The following is a 21,333-nucleotide window of genomic DNA, read 5'->3' as shown; positions in this document are numbered from 1 at the left end:
GCAATATATAGCATTGTCTCAAATATGCTTATAAATGATCATTGTATATTGTTAAAAAATACTTCGTTATAAAATCAGGACTTTAGAGCGTGAGAACTAGGATGCCCAGGTTGTAGCCCCAGCTCTGCCACTGACTATGCTGAAGTTTTCTCATCTGTAAGTGAGGAAGTTGGACTAAATTCTTTCTTTTTCTTGATATCTGTATAGTCTCGATTTCATGTTTCATTCTTTGATTTTTTTACTGCAGGGGTCCTTCTTCATTTTCAAGACCCAGCACTGCAGTTAAGTAACTTATATTTTGTGGAACCCAAGTGGCTTTGTAAAGTCATGGCACAGGTTGGTGTCTTATGTTTTTGTGACATGGGGGTAATGATTGAAGAGTAAACGGCACTCAGCGCATTGAGTATTATAGAGTTGGTGTTCAGTTAAGATAGAAACTACTGTGAATATAGAAAACTGTAGAATACTTCATGTAGAAAACTGCTTAAAGAAGAGCTTCGTGGAAGAAGGGAAGGTACCTGAGGGTTCACTTTAACCTCTTTAATGTTTTTAATGACGAGTGTTTGTACCACTGTGTTCCATGGTGCTTCCCTAGATCCTGATTATATCTTTGACTTGGTTATTGACTCAGTCATTTGAATGAAAGCTTCATGAAAATCCTTGGGGTAAATATATATGAGAAAATTGGGTTGTTGAGCCTCTGAAACCTCTATCTAGACAACATGGGGGGGGGGAGTTTTGACTCTTGAGAGGAATGATCTGAGTTCTAAATGCTTTCAGTTTTTGAAAACTTTGGATGGCAGTAGTAATAGCTATCTTTTCTCCATTTATATTTCATATGGAAGGTTATTTCTTCTGCCAATGATAATTACCAATGAGTTTATATTAATTAGTTATAATAATCCATCAATTTAGGCTTACTACAGAAAATCACTCAAGGAGAACATACCAGCTCAGGGTTTCTCAACATCAACACCATCAACTCTTAGGGCCAGAGAATTCTTTGTTGTGCATTATAGGATAATAGCAGCATATTTGGCCTCTACCCTGTAGATAATAGTGGCACCTTCCTAGTTATAACAACCAATAATGTGTTCAGACATTACCAAGTATTGCTGGGGATGCAAAATTACCCTTCTAAACAGAGGTGAGCTCAGGGAGGATGTCTCTAGCATGTGTATTCACTGACAATTATTTGGTTTATGACTATAATTTATAGTTTTGCATGTGGCTGTCTGGATCCCTTAAGTGATTCTGTCTTTTTACATTAGAAGTCTCTCTTCTAATTAAACCATAATGGTAATTCAATTCCCTTAGATAATCTTGAATGATAGCTTTTAAATTCCATCTAAGGTTAAAAAAAGGAACTTATTTGGGTCTAAATCCTATAACACAGAACTTGAGAGCATATTGAAACTTTATCTTAATTGGCAATTACTTGTAATGTGGTAGCTATTACTATTTTGGTAGCTATGATTAGGTAGATTTCTCATCCTTCTGTACATATGCCATGGGAAGTGTGATTTTACTCATCTGCTAAATGAGAATGGAGCCAGTCAAGTGAGTGGTGGGGAGCACCAACCCTAGAGTCATTGTGACCTGTACTCAAATCTCTTATGATACTTCACTTGAGGATATTTTTTCCATTGATTTTTAGAGAGTGCAAGTGCGGGGGGGGTGGGGGAGAGGAGAGACATCCATGTAGGAGAGAAACATCAATTGGTTTCCCGATTGGGGATCGAACTTGCAACCTAGGCATGGGCCCTGACTGAGAATCCATCCCGCTACCCTTAGTTCCAACCAACTAAGCCAACTGACCAGGGCCTGCCTGATATTTTTAACTGCAGTGATGATCAAAGCTCACAGCATGGTCTCCACATTAGAATCATATGGGCTTCTTGTTAAAAAAGCAGATCCTCAAACCCCATCCCAGACCTATGGGTAGATACCGACTCTGAGTGGAGTCCAGCAAAATTCGGCAGTTACTCTGTTTGAAAATTAGCAAACTGTCCTATACTGCCTCTCTTCTCATTGATGAAAACCATCTTCTATTACATAAATATAAAGGGACATTTTTATTACAAGCTAGTGGTGATAACACAGTCTGGAAGATCATTTCCCTAGAAATATATTATCAATGAAACTGTGATAAGAAGAATGTGGGGTATGAGAGTGGTCTGTTGACTGGAGCTCGGGAAGGCTTGAGCTCCATTGGTTTCAGAGGATCTTCATAATTTCTCGTCTGAATTCACTCAGTAATTTTTTTGAGGGAGTGGATGCTTTCTTTTGAGTGGATGGTTTTTTTGAGTGGAGTGGATGCCCTACTGGGCTTCTAGGGAACATGGCTGCTAGCTAGTGAGGTTTAGGTCCTGTGTTGTATTTGACAATGTTAAAATTCTTCTGATTATTTTCATTGAGCAAAGTGACACAAAATACTTTAAATTCAAAACTTTTCAGACAGCAAATTCCAGTGATTATAAGTTTAAATCTTTCAGATTTTGACAGTGAAAGTGGAAGGCTGCCCAAAACACCCTAAAGGGATTATTTCACGTAAAGATGTGGAAAAATTTCTTTCAAAGAAAAAGAGATTTCCAAAGAACTACATGCAACAGTACTTTAAACTCCTAGAAAAATTTCAGATCGCCTTGCCAATAGGAGAAGAATATTTGCTGGTTCCAAGCAGGTAAACCAAAAATGTAAACATTTAATTTCCCTGTGGAAACTCGCCATCTGTTATATTGTTTTGATTGTTAAAATAACTCTGATCTATGATTAATGTACTGTCTTATTTTTGCTTATTGTATAAATTTTATTCTGAAGTACAACATTTACTTTTAATGAAAACATTACATTTGACATTTTAAAGATAGAGTAAAGTGACTTATGTCTATAATTACTGTTTGGTTTACAGCTGTTTAATTAAGGAAGGTAAATAGTGGAGATTATTTTGTGTGTGTGTGTGTTCGTGTGTGTGTATCTCCTTACATGGTAATGAGAGACAAGTATATTAAACAAGTTCTGGGGAAGATAGTGAGTTTTTACCAGAGTCTTAAAAGAATTTATGGCAGTGAATTTGGAGAGGAGAGGGGAAACACAATGGGGACCTAATTTCTAGCCCTGTATTATAGAGATTTTTCTTACTGCTTTAGAAGCACCTGGGGAATGTTAGAAAATAATCTGACATTTAAAAGTGCAAATTGCATTGATTGATGGATAGTGACCTATTCTAAAAATAGATACACACTTTTTTCTAGGACATGCAATCTTTTCAAGTTTTATATAATCCCTTGCTTGATACTTGTCTGTGCATAATTAATTGTAATAATTTATTAGTATAAATAAGAATACTGAAAAAAATTCATGCACCTGCTACATCTGAGCATGCATTTGAATTGATTAAGTTAACTATTGAATTTTTAAAATAGGAAGGGCTTGTAGCATAAAAACATAAAAAGTACAATTGCTTAGAATATTTAGCGTCAGTTCATCAATTTCAAGTCGTAAAGCACTTTGGTCAGTGTGGTTGGGTGTTTTGTGAAGCTGAAGAATGATGATGTCGTTTTCCATTTAGTTTGTCTGACCACAGGCCTGTGATAGAGCTTCCCCACTGTGAGAACTCTGAAATTATCATTCGACTGTACGAAATGCCTTATTTTCTGATGGGATTTTGGTCGAGATTAATCAATCGATTACTTGAAATTTCACCTTACATGCTTTCAGGCAGAGGTAAGTGTTTAATGATGACAGTATTTAGAGAAGTTAGGGGGAAAGCATATTAAAACTAACAGGTCATGTTCACAGTTAACTTATTTGTAAGACACCTGAAAATCAGAAAATCAGCTCATAAGACTTCAGATTGGCCATTATAAAGACATACTCAAATAAATGTATGCAATTTGTCAAGAATAAAATTCCTCAGGTCCTCACTCAAAGCCCATTTGTTCATATTTTAGACAATTATAAGAAGTATATGAATATTTTTCTTTCTATGGCAAAGCAGATTAGAAACAATAATTTTAAAAGATGGATTACTAGGAGTTCTTGGTTTAAACATACACAGACACACACACACACACACACGCACACAAATGAACAAAGGAAAACTAGGAATGACAACTGCAAAGTCCGGGAGTTTTACTCAAGTGTAACATCCTGACCCTTCAGCCCATTCAGCGTAGGGACTGTAGTAGCTCCATTCTACTGCACAATCCCTGAGGGGTTTAAGAAAAGATTGAACACAGGTCTTCAGGATGCAGCCCTTCCTGTTTCCTGAAATAAACCATATCTTACTTGCAGTTAATCAGCATATAGGTAGTTATATTGCATTAAAACATTCAGGAAGTTTTGGTTTTGTATGACTACCAACTTCTTTTTAAAAGTTATGGCAACTTATTTTTAATTCGCTTTCTTCACCTGTTAAACATTAAACTAAACTCCATGAACCTGAAATCTATCTTAGGTTATCTACTGGACATTTTGTTTATTTAATTGCAAATTTAAGGATAAAAATATTTAGCATCGTATTTAATAGCTAAGGTGAGGACTACCAATAATTATTTCAATACTTTTTTCCCCCAACACAAATATCTTTATTACTGTCATTTGGGGTATGTGCAGTGATTTTTTTCACCCTTTAATTTATCAAGTAGTTAATAATTAATGGATACTCCTGGGTCCATTTAAATTTTTTTCAGAACGAGCGCTTCGCCCAAACAGAATGTACTGGCGACAAGGCATCTACTTGAATTGGTCTCCTGAAGCTTATTGTCTGGTAGGATCTGAAGTCTTAGATAATCATCCAGAGAGTTTCCTAAAAATTACAGTTCCTTCGTGTAGAAAAGGTAAGGAAATCAATTCAAAACTTTTGATAGTACCACTGAGGAAATCTAAACAGCTTTTTAACTTCATAGTTCCTTTTTTTAAGCTTTGTGACAATAAAGTCCTGCAGGTTGGTGATGAGCTCTTCTTTGGATTATGCAGGCTGTATTCTCTTGGGCCAAGTTGTGGACCACATTGATTCTCTCATGGAAGAATGGTTTCCTGGGTTACTGGAGATTGATATTTGCGGGGAAGGAGAAACTTTGTTGAAGAAATGGGCATTATATAGTTTTAATGATGATGAAGAACATCAGAAAATCTTACTGGATGACTTGATGAAGAAAGCAGAGGAAGGTATGTGTTGATACAACTTACAGATGTTTTTAAGTGACCTTTCAGTATTACAAAGTGAGTTTTGTAATAAATGTAGGAATTATTCTTGTCCATGAGGGATGAGTTAGAGGTCACTACATTCAGTTATAGTGACAGGTCAGAAAAGTGGATCATATTTATCACCAGCAAGAGCATGTGTTCTAGAATCAGAAGAATGTTGGTTTGCAAGGATGACTATTGGCACATTGAGCAGCGTAACTTCATCTGTGAGATGGGAAGACTAACCAAAGTACTTCACAAAATTGTTAAAAATAAAAATAGATGTGATTCATGGAAATAACTCAGCAACATGTCAGCCACATAATATGGCTGACATATGCATGTGGCAAAAGTAGAGAATAGATAATTTCCTAGGCAGATATTGGCTGGTCAGGCAGTTCAGAATTCTACTTTCTAGTGAGTGAACCTAGAAATGAGGTTTTAAAATTCTGATAGATATTAATTTAACCTTTAAAACTTTCTAAAATTTTTTAGAGAAAAATAGGCGTGGTAAGAAAACCTAAAAGACTGATTGGAAATGATAGGACAGTTTTGAAACTCATAATCACAAATTTATATGCATCCTTTAAAGTTTTTTTTAATGTTTTATGTACTTCTTAGGAGACCTCCTCATAAATCCAGATCAACCAAGGCTCACCATCCCAATATCTCAGATTGCTCCTGACTTGATTTTGGCTGACCTGCCTAGAAATATTATGTTGAATAGTGATGGACTGGAATTTGAACAAGCTCCAGAGTTTCTCTTAGGTAACTATTTATGTCGGTTTCAGAATAAAAATTAGGATGCAATTTTTTCCTAATAAGCTATAAAGTTTTCAAATATAATTGTATTATGTTATTTTGTGTCTTCATATATTTGTCATGATTTTTTTCCTTTGAAATGATATATTTTAAAGTAATATGTTACAGATATAGAATTTGCTTTGCACACACTCTAGTAGACTAGATTCAAGATGAGGATGGGACTAGCGTGGAAGCACATATATTTGTGAAATATATCCTTGCATTTGCTTTAATTGCCAGGGTTTGGGAGGCAAATAAAGAGATTTTCGATTGAGTGATGCAGCCATTTTTCAGACTCAAAAAGACAAAGTGGGTTGCAAGTTAGCTTTGAGGCGAGGCATGGGGCAAAGAGCTATGATAATTTTCCATTTTGACTCCATAATAATCACAAAAAGAGTTTTGTTTTTATCAGATATGTGGAAGGTGGAATAAAAACTGATTTGGAGAAAAGATCATGAATATTCCTTTTGATGGAATGTGAGATTTGGAAAAGTAGGCCAATGGAAATCTCCAACACAAAGTTGTCAGTAGAGTTTAGGAGGTAGCTTGTGAAATGTGAACGTTCTCTGTCTATAGGGATAGATTAAGTTAGGGAGCGGGTGAGGTCATTGAGTAGGGAGTGTGTAGATGGAAGACAGGGAGACTGAGGGGCAAGATCTTAGGTGCACCCTAGTTTATAGAGAAGAAGGAAGAGAAATCTTTAAAGTAGACTTGATTCAATGAAACAAGTGTGTCAGATTGATCTTCAAGCATGCAACAGATGTGATTACAACAGACATAATTTAGTTTCTCTGCTTGGACAGATTAACTTACGTGCTTTGTATTTTCTTTTCGAAAGGTGATGGCAGTTTTGGATCAGTTTATCGAGCAACCTATGAAGGAGAAGAGGTGGCTGTGAAGATTTTTAACAAGCACACATCACTTAGACTGTTACGACAAGTAAGAAAGCCAGTAACGTTACATTCGTTCATACGTTGTTAATCTCCTGGAACTCTTGTATTGCAGATGCCTGTGAAAATGCAAAGTGATGACTACATTTTCCCTAAAAGTTTACTAACATTTAACTATGAAATAAATCCTGCTTTGTCCTTTCTTCATGAAGGAAAAACGTTTTGTTCCGTTTCTCTTGTTGAAAACAAAGAAAAGACAGTTTTCTGAGAATTCTTGTTCCCAGGCTTCACAGTTATATCCTACATGTACAGAAGAAAAGTGGGTACCTCTTTTGAGGTCTTGTATTTCAAAGAAACCAAAATCCATACACAGTAGCCCATTTAAAAACTTTTCTTGACCTCAATTAAGTCACATGTTCTTTTCTCAACAAGGACTTATATTCAAGGCAGTGCTGTGTGCTGATTGGCTTAAGCCTCTATTACTGAACTGATCACTATGGTAATAGGGTGGAAGGGTAGAATATTCCCACCTTTCCCTGAGGCTGGAGTTGGGTCAGTTCCCCCCAAAGTTGATGGACTGCATGGGTGAAGGTTGGATACCTCAGCAAAAATCAGGGTAGTCTTAGAAAGAAAGGCGAATGGATGTTGAATGCATAACCAAGAGTGGTCACTCCAGTACCCTCTCTTGTTTTGAGTACTGGTGGGGATTCATTTCTTTTTTTCTGAGGTTTTCCTGAAAGTAGGAATGAGGGAGAGAGACAGGGTGAGAGGAGTGGTAAAATCCAATGTGAATTCTGCCATCTTATACCAGAACTCAGTTGTATTTTATTTTTTTAATCCTTATCCCAGGATATTTTTTCATCGCTTTTCAGAGAGAGTGAAAAGGAGAGAGGGAGGGGAAAAGGGGCAGAGAGAAACATCAGTGTGAGAGAGACACATCGATTGGCTGCCTCCTCATGCGCCCAGACTGGGGCCGGAGATCGAACCTGCCACCCTGGTACGTGCCCTTGACCAGGAATTGAATCCAAGACCCTTCGGTCTGCGGGCCACAGCTCTGTGCACTGAGCCCCACTGACCAGGGCTCAACTGTATTTTGAATCTGTTCAGCGTTTCTTTTGCACTTGATTCATTTAAAAAAATACTTTGTGCCTGAATCGGAATCTCAATAACTTAGAGAATGCGCAGTTATAATATATTAGTTACTCTGAAAAAATTAAAATAATTTTATGTCTGTGTGAAATATCCTGGAGTAACTTTAATTATTAATACCAAAAGTCACACTATAGTTCTAGGTATAAGCTAACAAATATTCTGTATGCAGATCGAGTCCGTGAACCAAATCTGGGCACAATATCTTTCAATCTGTAGACGTTTTGTTATATAAATGATTTTTCAGCCTAGGTCATTAGTCATCAATGTATGTTTCAAATTTTAGGCAATGTGCTCAGGGAACTCTGTTGGAAATCAGAACACTAAAAATGTATACAGGACTGATTAGTACAGAGGCGGCTAGGGGAGCCAAGGGAATGGTAGAAGGAATAGGAACAGAGTGTGAGTAACATGCATGTTCTTTAAGAGAGAGAGAAAAAAGGAAGGAGCCCTGGCTCAGCTGGCTGGAGTGTCATCCTGGACACCAAAAGGTTGTGGGTTCGATCCCTGGTCAGGGTGGCAGCCGATTGATGTTTCTCACATCATTGTTGCTCTCTCTCTCTCTTTGTCTCTCTCTTCTAAAAAGAAATCAATAAAATCATAAATGAAATTTTAAAAAAAGCAAAGCAAAGGAAAACACTTTAGTGTTTGTGCTGCCCTTAGAGGGTCATTCTCCCAGTGGTCAGGAACTGCGGCCGATCCATTGCTGTCTCTCTCTCAGTGAGCTCCTTTTCTAGGAGAAAAAATTTGGATTAGGCTCCTGCCTGTGTCTATGCAAGAAAGCAGAGTTAACTTGACTTGCTCTCATCTGTTTTATCCAACTGAGCTCATCAGACATAGGAGAAAATATATTTCTATCCTCTAAGCTTTTGTCTGGAGCCTTTGCTCTGGAAAAGCCCCTCTCAGGGCTTTCCACCTTTCTTGTTCAGCTGGCAGATTTCTGCACACTTCGGGTTCCTAATGAATGCAGTTGGCACCGATCCTTCCCGTCTTTGAAGCTGGTTGTTAGGAATCAGAGCTTCTGCAAAAGTCACAGTTGAAAACACGAATCAATTTAAAACCAGCTAAGCTATAAATTTCACCTAAATTACAGTTTCTGAGTAAAGTGAAATATGCAAAAGGAAGCATATGTGGAATTAAAAAAAACCAGCAGTGTCATAAAAGAGATTGTAAAGTTTCCTGTGGTGTGGTCTAGAAAAAAATGGAATCAGAATGGAGACCTCTCTGTTCAGACTCATATGGCATCCCTGCTTTGGACTGGAGAGAGATTGTGGCAGGTGGGGACTGCTTTAGTTAGGGTGATCCAAGGCAGGTCAGTCTGAGGAAGTGATAGTGTCTGAGCTAAGATCGGAATGGCAGGAAGTCTCCAGCTCTGTGAAGGGTGAAGGGATTCCTGGGCAGAGAGGTCAGCAAAGGCAGAGAACCTAGGGCTGTAAGAAAGGAGCTGGGCGTGAGTCGGGTTGAACCAACGCCGGTGTGGTCAAGGGGTGGTGAATGAAGAGGAGAGAGGGGATGGGCCTGAGAGGTGGGCTGGGCGAGATCAGGCCAGGCCACGAAGGCTGTGTAAGTACGTGGACTTTAATCTGAGAGCACGGGAAGTCATTAGAGAGTGTTCAGGAGAGTGATACCATCTATTTCTGAGGAGTTTTCAGATGGGGGCCATAGCATATATTTCTTAGTGCCCTCAGCAAACTTCTGGTAGTCAAACCAGAGATGACAGCCAGGTTGTGCCTCACAAGGCAGTTACAGTTGATTAGTGGTGGCAACTCAGAGTCCTGGGCTGAGAAGGATTCTGGGGCTAACTAGGGTTCAGTAGGTAAGATTGCCATGACCTATTAGCGTGACCACATGCGTGTACTGTCCCTGCATTGAATATTCTGATAAAAGCTGAGAAAAAGGGAAAATAGAACTTAAAATTTTAATTCACAGCATAGTTTTAAAACCAGCTGTTTATTCCTGAAAATGTGGAAAATATAGAAAAGCTCACAGAAAAACAAAGTTTTCTATAATTTAATCACCCAGAGAAAACCATGCTCAAGGTGTTGATCCACTTAAGGAAGGAGATACTTGGGTCAACACTGATGTCCTATTGCTCTGAAATGATTTTTTACTTTTGCAGGAGCTGGTAGTGCTTTGCCACCTCCACCACCCCAGCTTAATATCTTTGCTGGCGGCTGGGATCCGTCCTCGGATGCTGGTGATGGAGCTGGCCTCCAAGGGCTCCCTGGATCGCCTGCTTCAGCAGGACAAAGCCAGTCTCACGAGGACCCTGCAGCACAGGATCGCACTCCATGTAGCTGACGGCTTGAGGTAACTCATTAGGTCATGTGGTTTCCCACGCGGCACATGACGAGTGTCAACCCAGACTTACTCCCAGGCTCTGAGAACAGCACTTCCCACCAACAATGTGTCCTGTAACATTTCCAAAAATATTTGGGTGAAAAACTACCATTTCCCTGATTGACTTTGAAAATTTGATAAAACCGGAGTACAAACTCTCTGTGGGGCCTCCTAGCTAGTGGTGGTAGAGTTTGAGCCCAGGCATCCTGCTCCAGAGCCCGTGATCTTGCACTGACCAATCTCTTCTAAAAAACTAAAGACCATCATTCAATTGTCAAGGAAAGTGCCAGCTAGCATGGGTGATTACAATAGCAAAGGTGAGTCCATATTTCTGAAAGCGACGAGAGTGATGTGGGTTGTTCAGATCCCTGCTCCACACACTTGGTATCTGTGACTTTATGTCTCTTGATTATTTTGAATAGTCTGTAAATGGTGACTACTTTTTGTGATAATCGAAGACAGCCCAAGTTAAAGCCTTGGTTTTCCCACCTTCCCCTGCTCCCATCTCGTCTCCTCAGTGTTTCCCCTTGGAGCCACCCCTCATTCCTTTCTTCTCTCACATCCCGCACTTAACCCTTCGGCAGATGTTTTCAGCTCTGCTGCCAAAATACATGTGACTGCAGCTCCTTCTCCTAACTTGTCCCAGCTCCGGCCTCCCAGCCCCTGTCCTGTCCGCACCGCTGGCCTCCCCTCACCTGAGCCTCAGATAGTCTGTTCTCTGCCGGGGAAGTTGGACCAAGTCGACCTCCTGTCTTCAGCCCTCTCCGGCCTCCAGTTCTGGTCGCCGTGCTCAGCCCCCCGCCTCCTGAGGTGTCTTGAACACGCCAGAGCTTTTACCCCAGCCCTTCGCCCCACCAGGGTGGGATAGCCCTTCTATCCGACTGGCTCGCTTCTTGTTTCATTCAGCTCTCTTCTCAGAGAGGATGTCTGACCACCTCACGCCTTGCTAGTACCTATACTACTTACTGCAGACTGGGATTCTTTAGCTTTTTATTTTTAAAAAATCCTGTCTCATCTGTCTTTGCCACTAGAGTCCAAGGGTCACAATAGCAGGAACGTTTCGTGTCATTCACTGTTGCATCCCCAGCACCTAGAACAGCGGGGCCTCGGTCACTATGTGTTAACACTGGGGAGAGAGGGAGGAAAACAGCGCCTGGGAGAGTTGCCACACAGTGAACGCAAATTTCCTTCTCTTTTTTCCTTTCTGAAATAGTGAGTCTGTTCCTTTCAGGCAGTATCCAGAAAGGTAAATGGAATGGACGCTGAGGAAAACAAGTGAACACTGCTCACAAACAAAAATACCCGAGGATTAACTCTTAGTAACACACAGATAATATAATAAGTGCATAAAATAAGTAGACTCCCCTTCCTGAAAGAGTCCAGAAGCCACTGTAAAACATACAGATTATTAAATGAAACAGGAATGCAGATTTGGGTTTGGGTTGATATACCTGCTTTTGAACACCAGGGGGACCCTTATGTTAATCTAGATAAAGTGCAACTAGGCCTCGTGTTTTAGAGCTGCCTGGGTCACTTTGCTTAATTGAACTAACTCCACATCCTAGTTCCCCCCCTAATTCTTCCATATAATCCCCAGACTGCTTATTTATAAAATGGAGAATCGTTATTTTTTTATTCACCACTGTTTAAAAGATGTCATCTCTAAAATAACTTTTTCTGGTTCTCTGAGACCTTACTTTAAAAAGTAAATCCACTAGTTTCTGATGAAGTAAATGAAATCTCAGCACATTTTCCTGTGATTTGCTTGATTTGTTCTGAGCATAATGTCAAGACACCTCTCTGGATCTTGTGACCAAGAGGGTAGCAGATATCAGTAGCTATCAATCTTCCACCGGCACTAAGTAAAACTCAGCATTAAGGTTTGTCTTTCCAGATATATTTTAGCATAGAGCTATATATACAGAGGTAGAAAGAGGCAGTGAAACCACACTCCTTTGGCATCCCTTCAGTGATGGAGCTGTTACAGTGACATGCAAGCACTTCTGCTGCTTCACCTTACAGGTTCTCTGTTCCACAGGCTTGCCTTAGTTAGTTTACATCTAACTTAGTTAGATGTTAGTTTACACCTTTACTTCAGTCTGCTTCTTGGAGCTTTGTCATAATTCTCAACTACCAATGAAGATATAGTCACTTATATTTCCCATAAATTTCTATATTTCAATACATTCAACATTGATTTACTTTCTCTATTACTTCTGCTCCCTGTCAGTCTTTTCTCTCTCTTGTATCTCCTGCTTGCCAACAAAGATCCTTGTGGTCACTTCCAGACCAACCCCCTTCCCAAAAAGTAAGTATCCATTTGTCCACCAGATTTTGTACTGTTTGACATCATGATTTTTTAAATCATTTCATTTATTTTTGTTCTATTACTGTTGCCTTGGTCTAGTACTTCCAGGAAATTATCAGAATATTTCTGCTAAAATAAAAATATAATTATGCTTGAGATTTCCTGGTGGCTTCAGGTTATCTACAGAGTGCCTCCGAATTCTTCGGTGTAGCATCAGAACTCTTTATGTGTGCCGTGTGCCTGCCTCTCTAGCCTCCTGCCACTCCGCTGCCCTCACTCTACATTCTAACCATGCTGGAGGTCTTGACATTTCATTGACATCCATGTCTATCTTTGCATTTGTCATTCCTCTCTTTCCACAAATTAGTCTGCCAAGAGAACTCCTTTTCTTTAGAATTCGCTCACATACTATCTGTGCAATGAAGCTCAACGGCACCGTGAACAGTCGGCCTCTGTACACGTTTCTTGTGTCCACTCCATGTAAGACTTGGTGTTAGGGGCTGAAGAGGGGAAAGTAGAAATTATATTATTCTTATCAACATAAATATTTACAGTATAGTGGGAGAGCCTGCTTTGCTATCTTTACCTCTGTGCTTTTCTCTCTCTGGCTTCCCTAGCATTGCACTCACTGTATTTCTGCAGCGTTGTTAGAGCCCCTATTTCTCCTTTTAGATTGTAATCCCTCAGGATACACTGATGGTGATCATGATGAATGAATGACTGTGTTTAGACTAGTTTTTAATATAAAGTATCTAATAATGCTCATTGTCACATATTGCATAAATTGTGGCTGAAATGTTTTCAGTAAGGCAAGACCTGCACTTGTCACTATTTCAAACGTTATTTTGCTATTCTATTAAAAGTTCTTAAAACTGTACTTCCAAAGATTAAATTCTATAATTGAACGTTTTAAGTAACCCAGATAATCTTTTCTTCCCACTGACATTATTCCAAATTAAGTTGAGCTGTTTTTTTAACCTCTGCGAGAGTTCTGAAAGTCTGTGTTCTGTGACTGTTCTGTAAGAGGTGTACATTCTGAAGGGTTTGGATGCGATTCAAGGTGCATTACTTGGCTTTAAATTTCTTCTTAATCTCCCAGCTTTCTCTTCAGCAGGGCAGAAGTGAGTAATGGCCTTTCCGTAAGCCCTTAGTAAATTTTTCTTTCATGTCCATTACTTATTGTTAAGGTCAAATTCATTAGTACATTTATCTTATTTTTCAGCCAAAAATATGTATACCGAAAAGAATAGGCCTAATGTCAACCGCCCTAACTACATCCTGGAAGAGAAAGACTCTTCAGCTGCATTAGTTGATGCAATTCAACGATGCATGCACTCTAGGCCACCATGCAATGGAAATTTCAGGGCGTTGCTTCCACCCTGCTCCTCCTAGTCCCTCTGGCAGTGATTGATACGAGATAATGGAGTAAATATTTACTGATATAATGGGATCCCAAACTAGAAACCACAAACAAACAAAAGATTTATCTTTACCTCAATTCAGAACTGTGAAAAATTGTTCCTGCAATGTAGGTCTTGATAAATTTGTAAGATTACATGGAGAGCTATAGCAGATTTGACATTGTAGGACAGGGAAGACAGTTGGGGCAAGTCTGAGCTTTGTGGATGTGGAAGGAAAGGCAATAGTAGTTACTTTCATAGCTGGAGCACAGTAGTAGCCCTCTGGCCACGTTTCCAGAATAGACAAGACCTGGTTGAGTTGAAAACTTCATTTTGTTTTTTACAAATAATGCTGCAATGAACATAGGGGTACATGTATTCTTTTGAATTAGTGTTTGGGGTTTCTTCGGATAAATTCCCAGAAGTGGGATCACTGGATCAGAAGGCAGTTCCATTTTTAATATTTTTAGGTAACTCCAGACTGCTTTCCACAGGAGCTGCAGTGATGGGGGGGGGGAAATGAAATAAAATGAAAACAACAACAAAAAACCCCAAACAAACCCTTTATTTTGTTTTTATATTAACTAGTTTTGAACCTTTATCATCAGTATCCAGCTCTAGTTGCCTGTGGTTGAATGGCTTTAACATAACCTTTCCCAAGAAAATGTTTTACTTACTCCAACTCTCATCCAAAATGTTATTTGTCAACCTTAATTTGTAATAGAATTGGGTTTAAAGTAAGTTAGGTCTTCAAAAGAATACAACTGATAGTTAGGAAAGCGTTTTATTTTGAATTGTTGTTATTGAAAAGCAGAAGATATTTTCCAAAAATTAGGAAGCATTTTAGTCAGAAAAAATAAATATCAAAAGAGAAATGGAGTTGAGAGAGTGTAAAAATCTTAGATAAATTTCTATATGGTTTTAAGAAAATGAAAACTATTAAGTAAATGGGAGTCACAACAATATCCTATCAACTTTTACTAAACATATTTACATTTTAAACTAATTGTAATACTCATATGATCATTGAGGAAATTTAGAATTCCTTTTAAGTAATTATTAAGGTATGTGAAAGAAAAGTCTCCAAAAACTGGTAAATTTGTTTAAAGTGGTTGTGCCTTAAGTATAAATTATTCGCTTATCAGGATTGATCTGTTTTGATTTTATTGTGTGTGTGTGTTGAAGATAAGCTTGCTTTATAGGATTGGACTTCCTTCTCTTAACTTTGAGGGTCAAATTTGGCACAGAATTTTTAATGTTTTGCGTAATGGACATACATATTTCAGGAAATCATGACAAAGCTTATAATCATGTAATCACATTTTAATAAGATTACCTGTGCCCCTTCTGGCAGATACCTCCATTCAGCCATGATTATCTACCGTGATTTGAAGCCCCACAACGTCCTGCTCTTCACCCTGTACCCCAATGCTGCCATCATCGCCAAGATCGCTGACTACGGGATTGCCCAGTACTGCTGCAGAATGGGGATCAAGACATCAGAGGGCACACCCGGTAGGTGGGGGGGTTCGCTTCACAGTTCCCTCTCCCAGGTGGGAACCGGTGTCTTCAGTTGCGAGGTCAGGAGAGCGAAGAGAACCCCGGAGCCTGTGTCACTGTGTACAGAGACTGTACTTATTGTCGGAACAGTGGTGACCGGTACATTATAATTTTGATCACTGTATTCTGTAGGGCAAAAAAAAAAAATCAACTGATGTGATTTTCAAGGGGGAAAAAACACACAAAAAAGAGAGACTATTTTGCGTCAAGTTATATATTAAAAGTTGGACTTTTAGAACGTTTACGTACTCTGGAGATGGTAAAAAGGAACAGCAGAAGCTCCACCTGGGGACTGCTGACCCCTACCTAAAGATGGGGCAAGCTGGGTTCAGGTTCACACACCCGTTTTCGTAACTCGGAAGCAGCTCAGGTATTGGCAGGGACCGCAGGGAGGCGTCTGTCCACATGTTGAAAGGTAAACATGGGATGGATTCTTTCAACTTGAAATAACTTGGAGACCTTTAACTCTAACTCAGACAAATGGATATATTATATCCTGTTGGGGGTGACAATTCTGGATCCCGTGACAGTTGTGCTATTGACTGAGATGGTTGCTGACTGATGGTTTCAACTCATCCATAGAAATACAACAGTCTTTGGGTAAATAAAAATGTGAAGTCTTTGCTTATACACTATTATCTGATAGAGATTATGAAACAGGTTCTACTCATACTTCTCTGAAAGTGAAAAAGGAAAATATATGCATCTGTGCACTATGTGAAATATGGTAAGACACCGTTCATAAATTTCTCATATTTTGATCTATGCATGTTTTCTTTATACACTCATTGCATTTGTTAAATCAGGCTTATCTGAAAAATTATTTCTAAAAATAGTTTTTAGACATGTTTTAGATGTGAGTCATACTGCCCCCATTATTTTAACGTAATTGTTATGATAATTCTCCAAGGGAAAATGATCATTTATTGTTTATTTATTCATGCATTTGGTAATAATTTATTGAAAGTTTACCAAATGCCATAACTGGTGCTGCTGCTTAATAGCTGTTTGGTGTTCATTAAGACTCACTTTCTGGGGCTCAGTTTTCATTGCTGTACATTGTGATGAGGAAAATAATGCCTATCTCATGGGGTGGTTGGGGTGAAATGAGGTAATCATAGAAATAGCATAGAACAAGGTCTGTCATATTGCAGTTGCCCCGAGTATGTTAACAATTACTCTAGTGAATTTCAGAATTAATGTGTGTGAATTATGTTACCCTCTAGAAGCACACATCCCGCCAGGAGAAATCAAGCTGGAAGTGAGTCGTCATACAACGCTGTGTCAGTGTCAGTAGGGGATCTACTTCAAGGTCTAGCGACAGCCCCAAGGAGCGAGTGATCCCCTGAGCTGGGCGCCGTCGGGGCTTCCTTCATAGGGAAGGGGACTCTGGGATTATATCTTACAGATAAGCTGGAGGCTGGAAAAAAGGGAAAAAAGAGTAGAAGGAGACATTCGGGCAAAGGGTAGTAAGGTTGCCTTATTCAGATAACTGCGGGAAATCTGGTGTGGGGCTAAGTGGTAGATGGAAGACAGAGGGCTGTTTAGTGAGGGTTTTTCAGTTTCGGCTGTTCGTTAGATAACATGCAGAGCTTTACAAAACGCGTTCACTGGGGCGGTAGCCTTTCCAGTTCTGTTTTAGTAGTTGTGGAGAGGGGCTCTCAATCTGGCCCACGTTAGAAGTTCCTGAGAGTAAGTAAATATGAACAGAGTTTAGACTTATTTTCAAATTTTAAAAAGCATTGCCATTTCTTTACATTAATCTTTCTTGGTGGTGCACATCCGAGGCACTGTAGTGGATTCTGAAGCTGCTGGGGTACTGGCTGTCTGTAATATATTAGACTGGAGACATTCCCAGCTTTTCTCCTGGGTGAGGCAATAGGACCTAATAATAGCATTTATCTTAGGGCATTGTTGTGAAAATTAAATGAGAAATCCATATCGTGTTTATCACGGTGCCTGGCACAGTCCTAGCTACCTTTGCTTTCTTGGACTTTGCTTTGTCTTCTCAACTCAGGGGTGGCGAGCAGGAGGTGGCTCTGTTTGCATTCCCCTTCCCTGCACTCTGGGCTGGAACTCTCTGCGGGGCCCTCAGGACTCACCTTGTTTGTTTGCTCTCTCTCAGGATCACTGTCATGTGCTCCTGGTGTCCAATGTTTCATATATTTTGTCTGGTTACTTCACTCTTCTATGCAGGATGACAAATCTAGTCCAATGTTATGCCGTCTCTGCTAGAAGCAGAGTAACACGTTTAAATAAATGACAACAGCGTACATTTAGGAATTCAGTTAGCGCTTGTCATCTCTCGCCTACCGGGGTCATCAGTGCTAAACGGGTATCCATACAGCATGGTCCTGTGGCACACGAGCGTCACAGATCAGCCACAGCCCTGCTTCGCAGATCTTGTGGCAATATTGCCCCTTTGTAAAGATGCAGGTGGTGTTCCTATTTCTAGTCTTTCCCAGTGGCAGGTAATATTAAAAGTGTTTATTTTCATCCCAATTAAATTCAGTGGTGAATGCAATGAATAACTTGGAAGTTTATTCTCCCCATTACTAGTATGGTGACAAGTACAGTTAAAATATTTATATAAGGGAAACATTTTATAAGAACTTACAATTGCTGTTCCAGGGAAGTCCTCAATGGTAAAAATACACCTATTAGGGATCTATTTTAGAACTATCTTAATTACTTACACAATTCTTTAGCTTAGGGTTTGAGAATGATGTTATGACTATGTAAGAAAAATGTTCTTATTCTAGGGAAATACATGTTATTGTTAGGGCTGAAATATTGTATCTAAAACAATATAATATGCCAAATATTATATATGTTGTATATAATGTTATATGGCATATAATAAAGATACATATGTTTACTGTTATATATTATATGTATCTGTGTGTATGCATACACACAGGAAGAAAAAGTGGGACAGAGAAGATAGACAAATGTGGGAAAATGGTAACAGTGAGTGTGTGTTTGTGTGTATATGTAGAAAGAAAAAGAGAGTGAATAAATGTGGCACGTTAACTAGAGAATGCTAACGATGAGTACAGTAGGGGGGTCATGCTCCGCCTCGATACCTCCGTCCTTTCACTCCCCCTGACCTCCAGCCTGGCGAAGGACCGCTGAGCTGCATCTTTTGGCTGGTAAGCTCTCTGTCAACTGGAACTGTTTCCAAATTTAATCATTTACTCATTGAAAGCCGTGAATGGATACTCTGTTGTTTTCCTGGCTGTATATTATAACAATCATATATGATCATTGTAGAAAATTCGGAAGTATTAAAAGAAAGTTAAAACTAACCTTAATTTCAGCACAAGGAAATAGTCATTATTACATTTGGATGTATTTCGCTGTGCACATTCTCATCAATGTTTATTTTGAAAATGTTTAAGCCTACGGAAAAGTTGGAAGAGTAGTACAATATACACCCATAGACCTTTCATGTGAATTCATTGATTAACTTTTGCCACACTGTTCTCTCTCGCTCCCTGTGTATGTGAATATGAGTCTTTGGAATTAAGTTGCAGACATCATCCTGTGTCATCCCTAAACACACTGGCATGTATTTCCTTAGAATCACGGTATTTGTTTACATAATCACAGTACCATCACAGCTAAGAAAATTAATTCAGTTGAGTTTTGTTGCATATTTGATAAATTTTGTTCAGAATTATATCCTATATTTTCTTTTCATGCACATTATAGTATATAACCTTAAAATGATTTTTAAGTCGCTGTATGGTATACATTTAACCACTTTGATAGTTGGAATTCTTTAGATTGTTGACATTTTCGTTATTATGAATAATGTTGAAATTACTTTCTTCTGAAGAATTTAAAAGCAGTGCATCCCTATGGTGGAACGAAAGGTTTTATTTCCCTTTAAAAGAATTTCAGGCATTAACTAACACCTGAGAAAGAGGGATTTCATTTGTGTTAGACATAGTTTCATTTTTATTTGTTTATTGGGTAGAAGGAACAGAGTTACATGTTCTCAAAATAATGAGGGCATTGGAGCTTTAGCCAAGTTAATCTGACTTGGAGTGAAGTCTGGAAGTCTCCCTCCTGACCCTTCCTCTGTTTGAAACACTGCCCTGGGAATAGCTGTTATTAGGAATGAGAAAAATATTATCGGGTCTTTCCCTGTCAATCTCATTTCTTTAACTTTGAAACATTCCTTAGTGATTCATTATTGGACGTTTACCCTTCTTATTCCTCAAGATCAGCCTCGGTGTGAAAGGCCCTCGGACTGGACTGTTAGCTGCTTGCCCAGGCGTCCCTGCAGGGCCGTGGCCGGCTGGAGCTCCCCCCAGCCTCTTCACTGGCGCCCGAGCGCCGGCTCGGGCCGCTGGCTAACGTGCCTGTTTACTTCCAGGGTTTCGTGCGCCCGAAGTTGCCAGAGGAAATGTAATTTATAACCAACAGGCTGATGTTTATTCATTTGGTTTACTACTGTATGACATTTTGACAACTGGAAGTAGAATAGCAGAGGGTTTGAAATTTCCAAATGAGTTTGATGAATTGGCTATACAAGGAAAGTTACCAGGTAAGTTTTATTTATCTACAATGGATTTAAAAAAAAAAAATCTACAGCTTCATTTTTAAGTTATTTAATTGTAGTTGTGTACTTAATTCATTTCACAGGTGATGCTTTTTTTGTCTAGTGCATGAATAGTCTTAAATCCTGTGACACAAATAACAATCACATGAGCATGGTAGCAGGTTTAGGCTTTTTTAAAACCCAAAATTGATATTGCTGTATTTGACATGTTAGGAGAATGCTCAGAACAGGGTATTTCTGTTAGAACTTCAGGTTTAGTGACTTCTGTTCCCATAAAAAGTTACTATGTGCCCATTTGCCTGGAATGTTTTCGTTTTCTTGGAGTGAAATAATTTATATGCAGGAATGGAAGTTTGAATTATAATAATAATTTTTAGTAGTAAATATTTATAAGAATTAGTGAATGAGTATTTAATGAGTTCAAACTTCATTTTGGATGGTTGTCTCATACTTTTAAGAAGTTCTAGAACTTTTTCATTCATTCTTTGAGTATTACTTCAGTTTCCAGGACAAAGTACTCTTTTAAATATATTTAGTTGTTTCCTATATTTTCTGCTTTCCCTGTCATTTAAGAAATATTTTTGAGTGTACACTGTGTGCCAGGTACAGGGCTATAGCTTTAACTGTCTTCTTTTGGGGGACTTTAAAGATTTCCAGCAAAAGAAATTTATTCTCATTTGGATAAACTTTACACATAATCTGGGTCATGCCCCCTAGTGTCCAGGTTTCTGTTCTCCCTCAACCAGAAGAGTGGCATATCTCTTACAAAAAACAAACATGTACAAACTGACTGCAGGGAGGATTAATATTCAAATAAAAAGTACTTCCATAGGAATCTAATTACTATATAAACAAAAGTATTTTCAAAGTCTGTGTGAAATGCAGGTATGGAATGAAAATACATTATTTTATTCAACTGGTATTAGTGTCTTTTTACCATAAGAAATTAATAAATCTTTCTTAATGTCTCAAGCAGAGATAATGCTAACAAAATTAACTTTTGCGATAAGTAGATTGATAAATAATACAGGATTATGGAGATCAGTGTTTTGCAATATCTGGGTCTTTTATGTACATTGAGTAGAAATAAATGTTATGCTTTGTCTAACGTTCTAGCATGTT

The 21,333-nt window shown here is 38.8% G+C and overlaps 1 protein-coding gene across 1 annotated transcript in view; it reads left to right on the top strand.

Moving 5' to 3' along the window:
• Positions 1–21,333, top strand: part of LRRK2 (leucine rich repeat kinase 2) — a 115,742-nt gene that overhangs the window by 80,577 nt on the left and 13,832 nt on the right. Inside the window, exons 33-42 of the mRNA XM_087814726.1 lie at positions 248–336; positions 2,496–2,683; positions 3,572–3,726; positions 4,695–4,841; positions 4,981–5,172; positions 5,812–5,958; positions 6,833–6,933; positions 10,153–10,343; positions 15,436–15,596; positions 20,026–20,196. Of these exons, the coding sequence (XP_087670852.1) occupies positions 248–336; positions 2,496–2,683; positions 3,572–3,726; positions 4,695–4,841; positions 4,981–5,172; positions 5,812–5,958; positions 6,833–6,933; positions 10,153–10,343; positions 15,436–15,596; positions 20,026–20,196 (1,542 nt within the window). The remainder of the gene's footprint in view (positions 1–247; positions 337–2,495; positions 2,684–3,571; positions 3,727–4,694; positions 4,842–4,980; positions 5,173–5,811; positions 5,959–6,832; positions 6,934–10,152; positions 10,344–15,435; positions 15,597–20,025; positions 20,197–21,333) is intronic.

The sequence above is a fragment of the Miniopterus natalensis genome, chromosome 2, assembly GCF_054644295.1.
Source record: "Miniopterus natalensis isolate mMinNat1 chromosome 2, mMinNat1.hap1, whole genome shotgun sequence".
Taxonomy (NCBI): Eukaryota; Metazoa; Chordata; class Mammalia; order Chiroptera; family Miniopteridae; genus Miniopterus; species Miniopterus natalensis.
The sequence above is the reverse complement of the archived record's forward strand: the minus strand, read 5'-3'. Positions and strand labels throughout refer to the sequence as shown.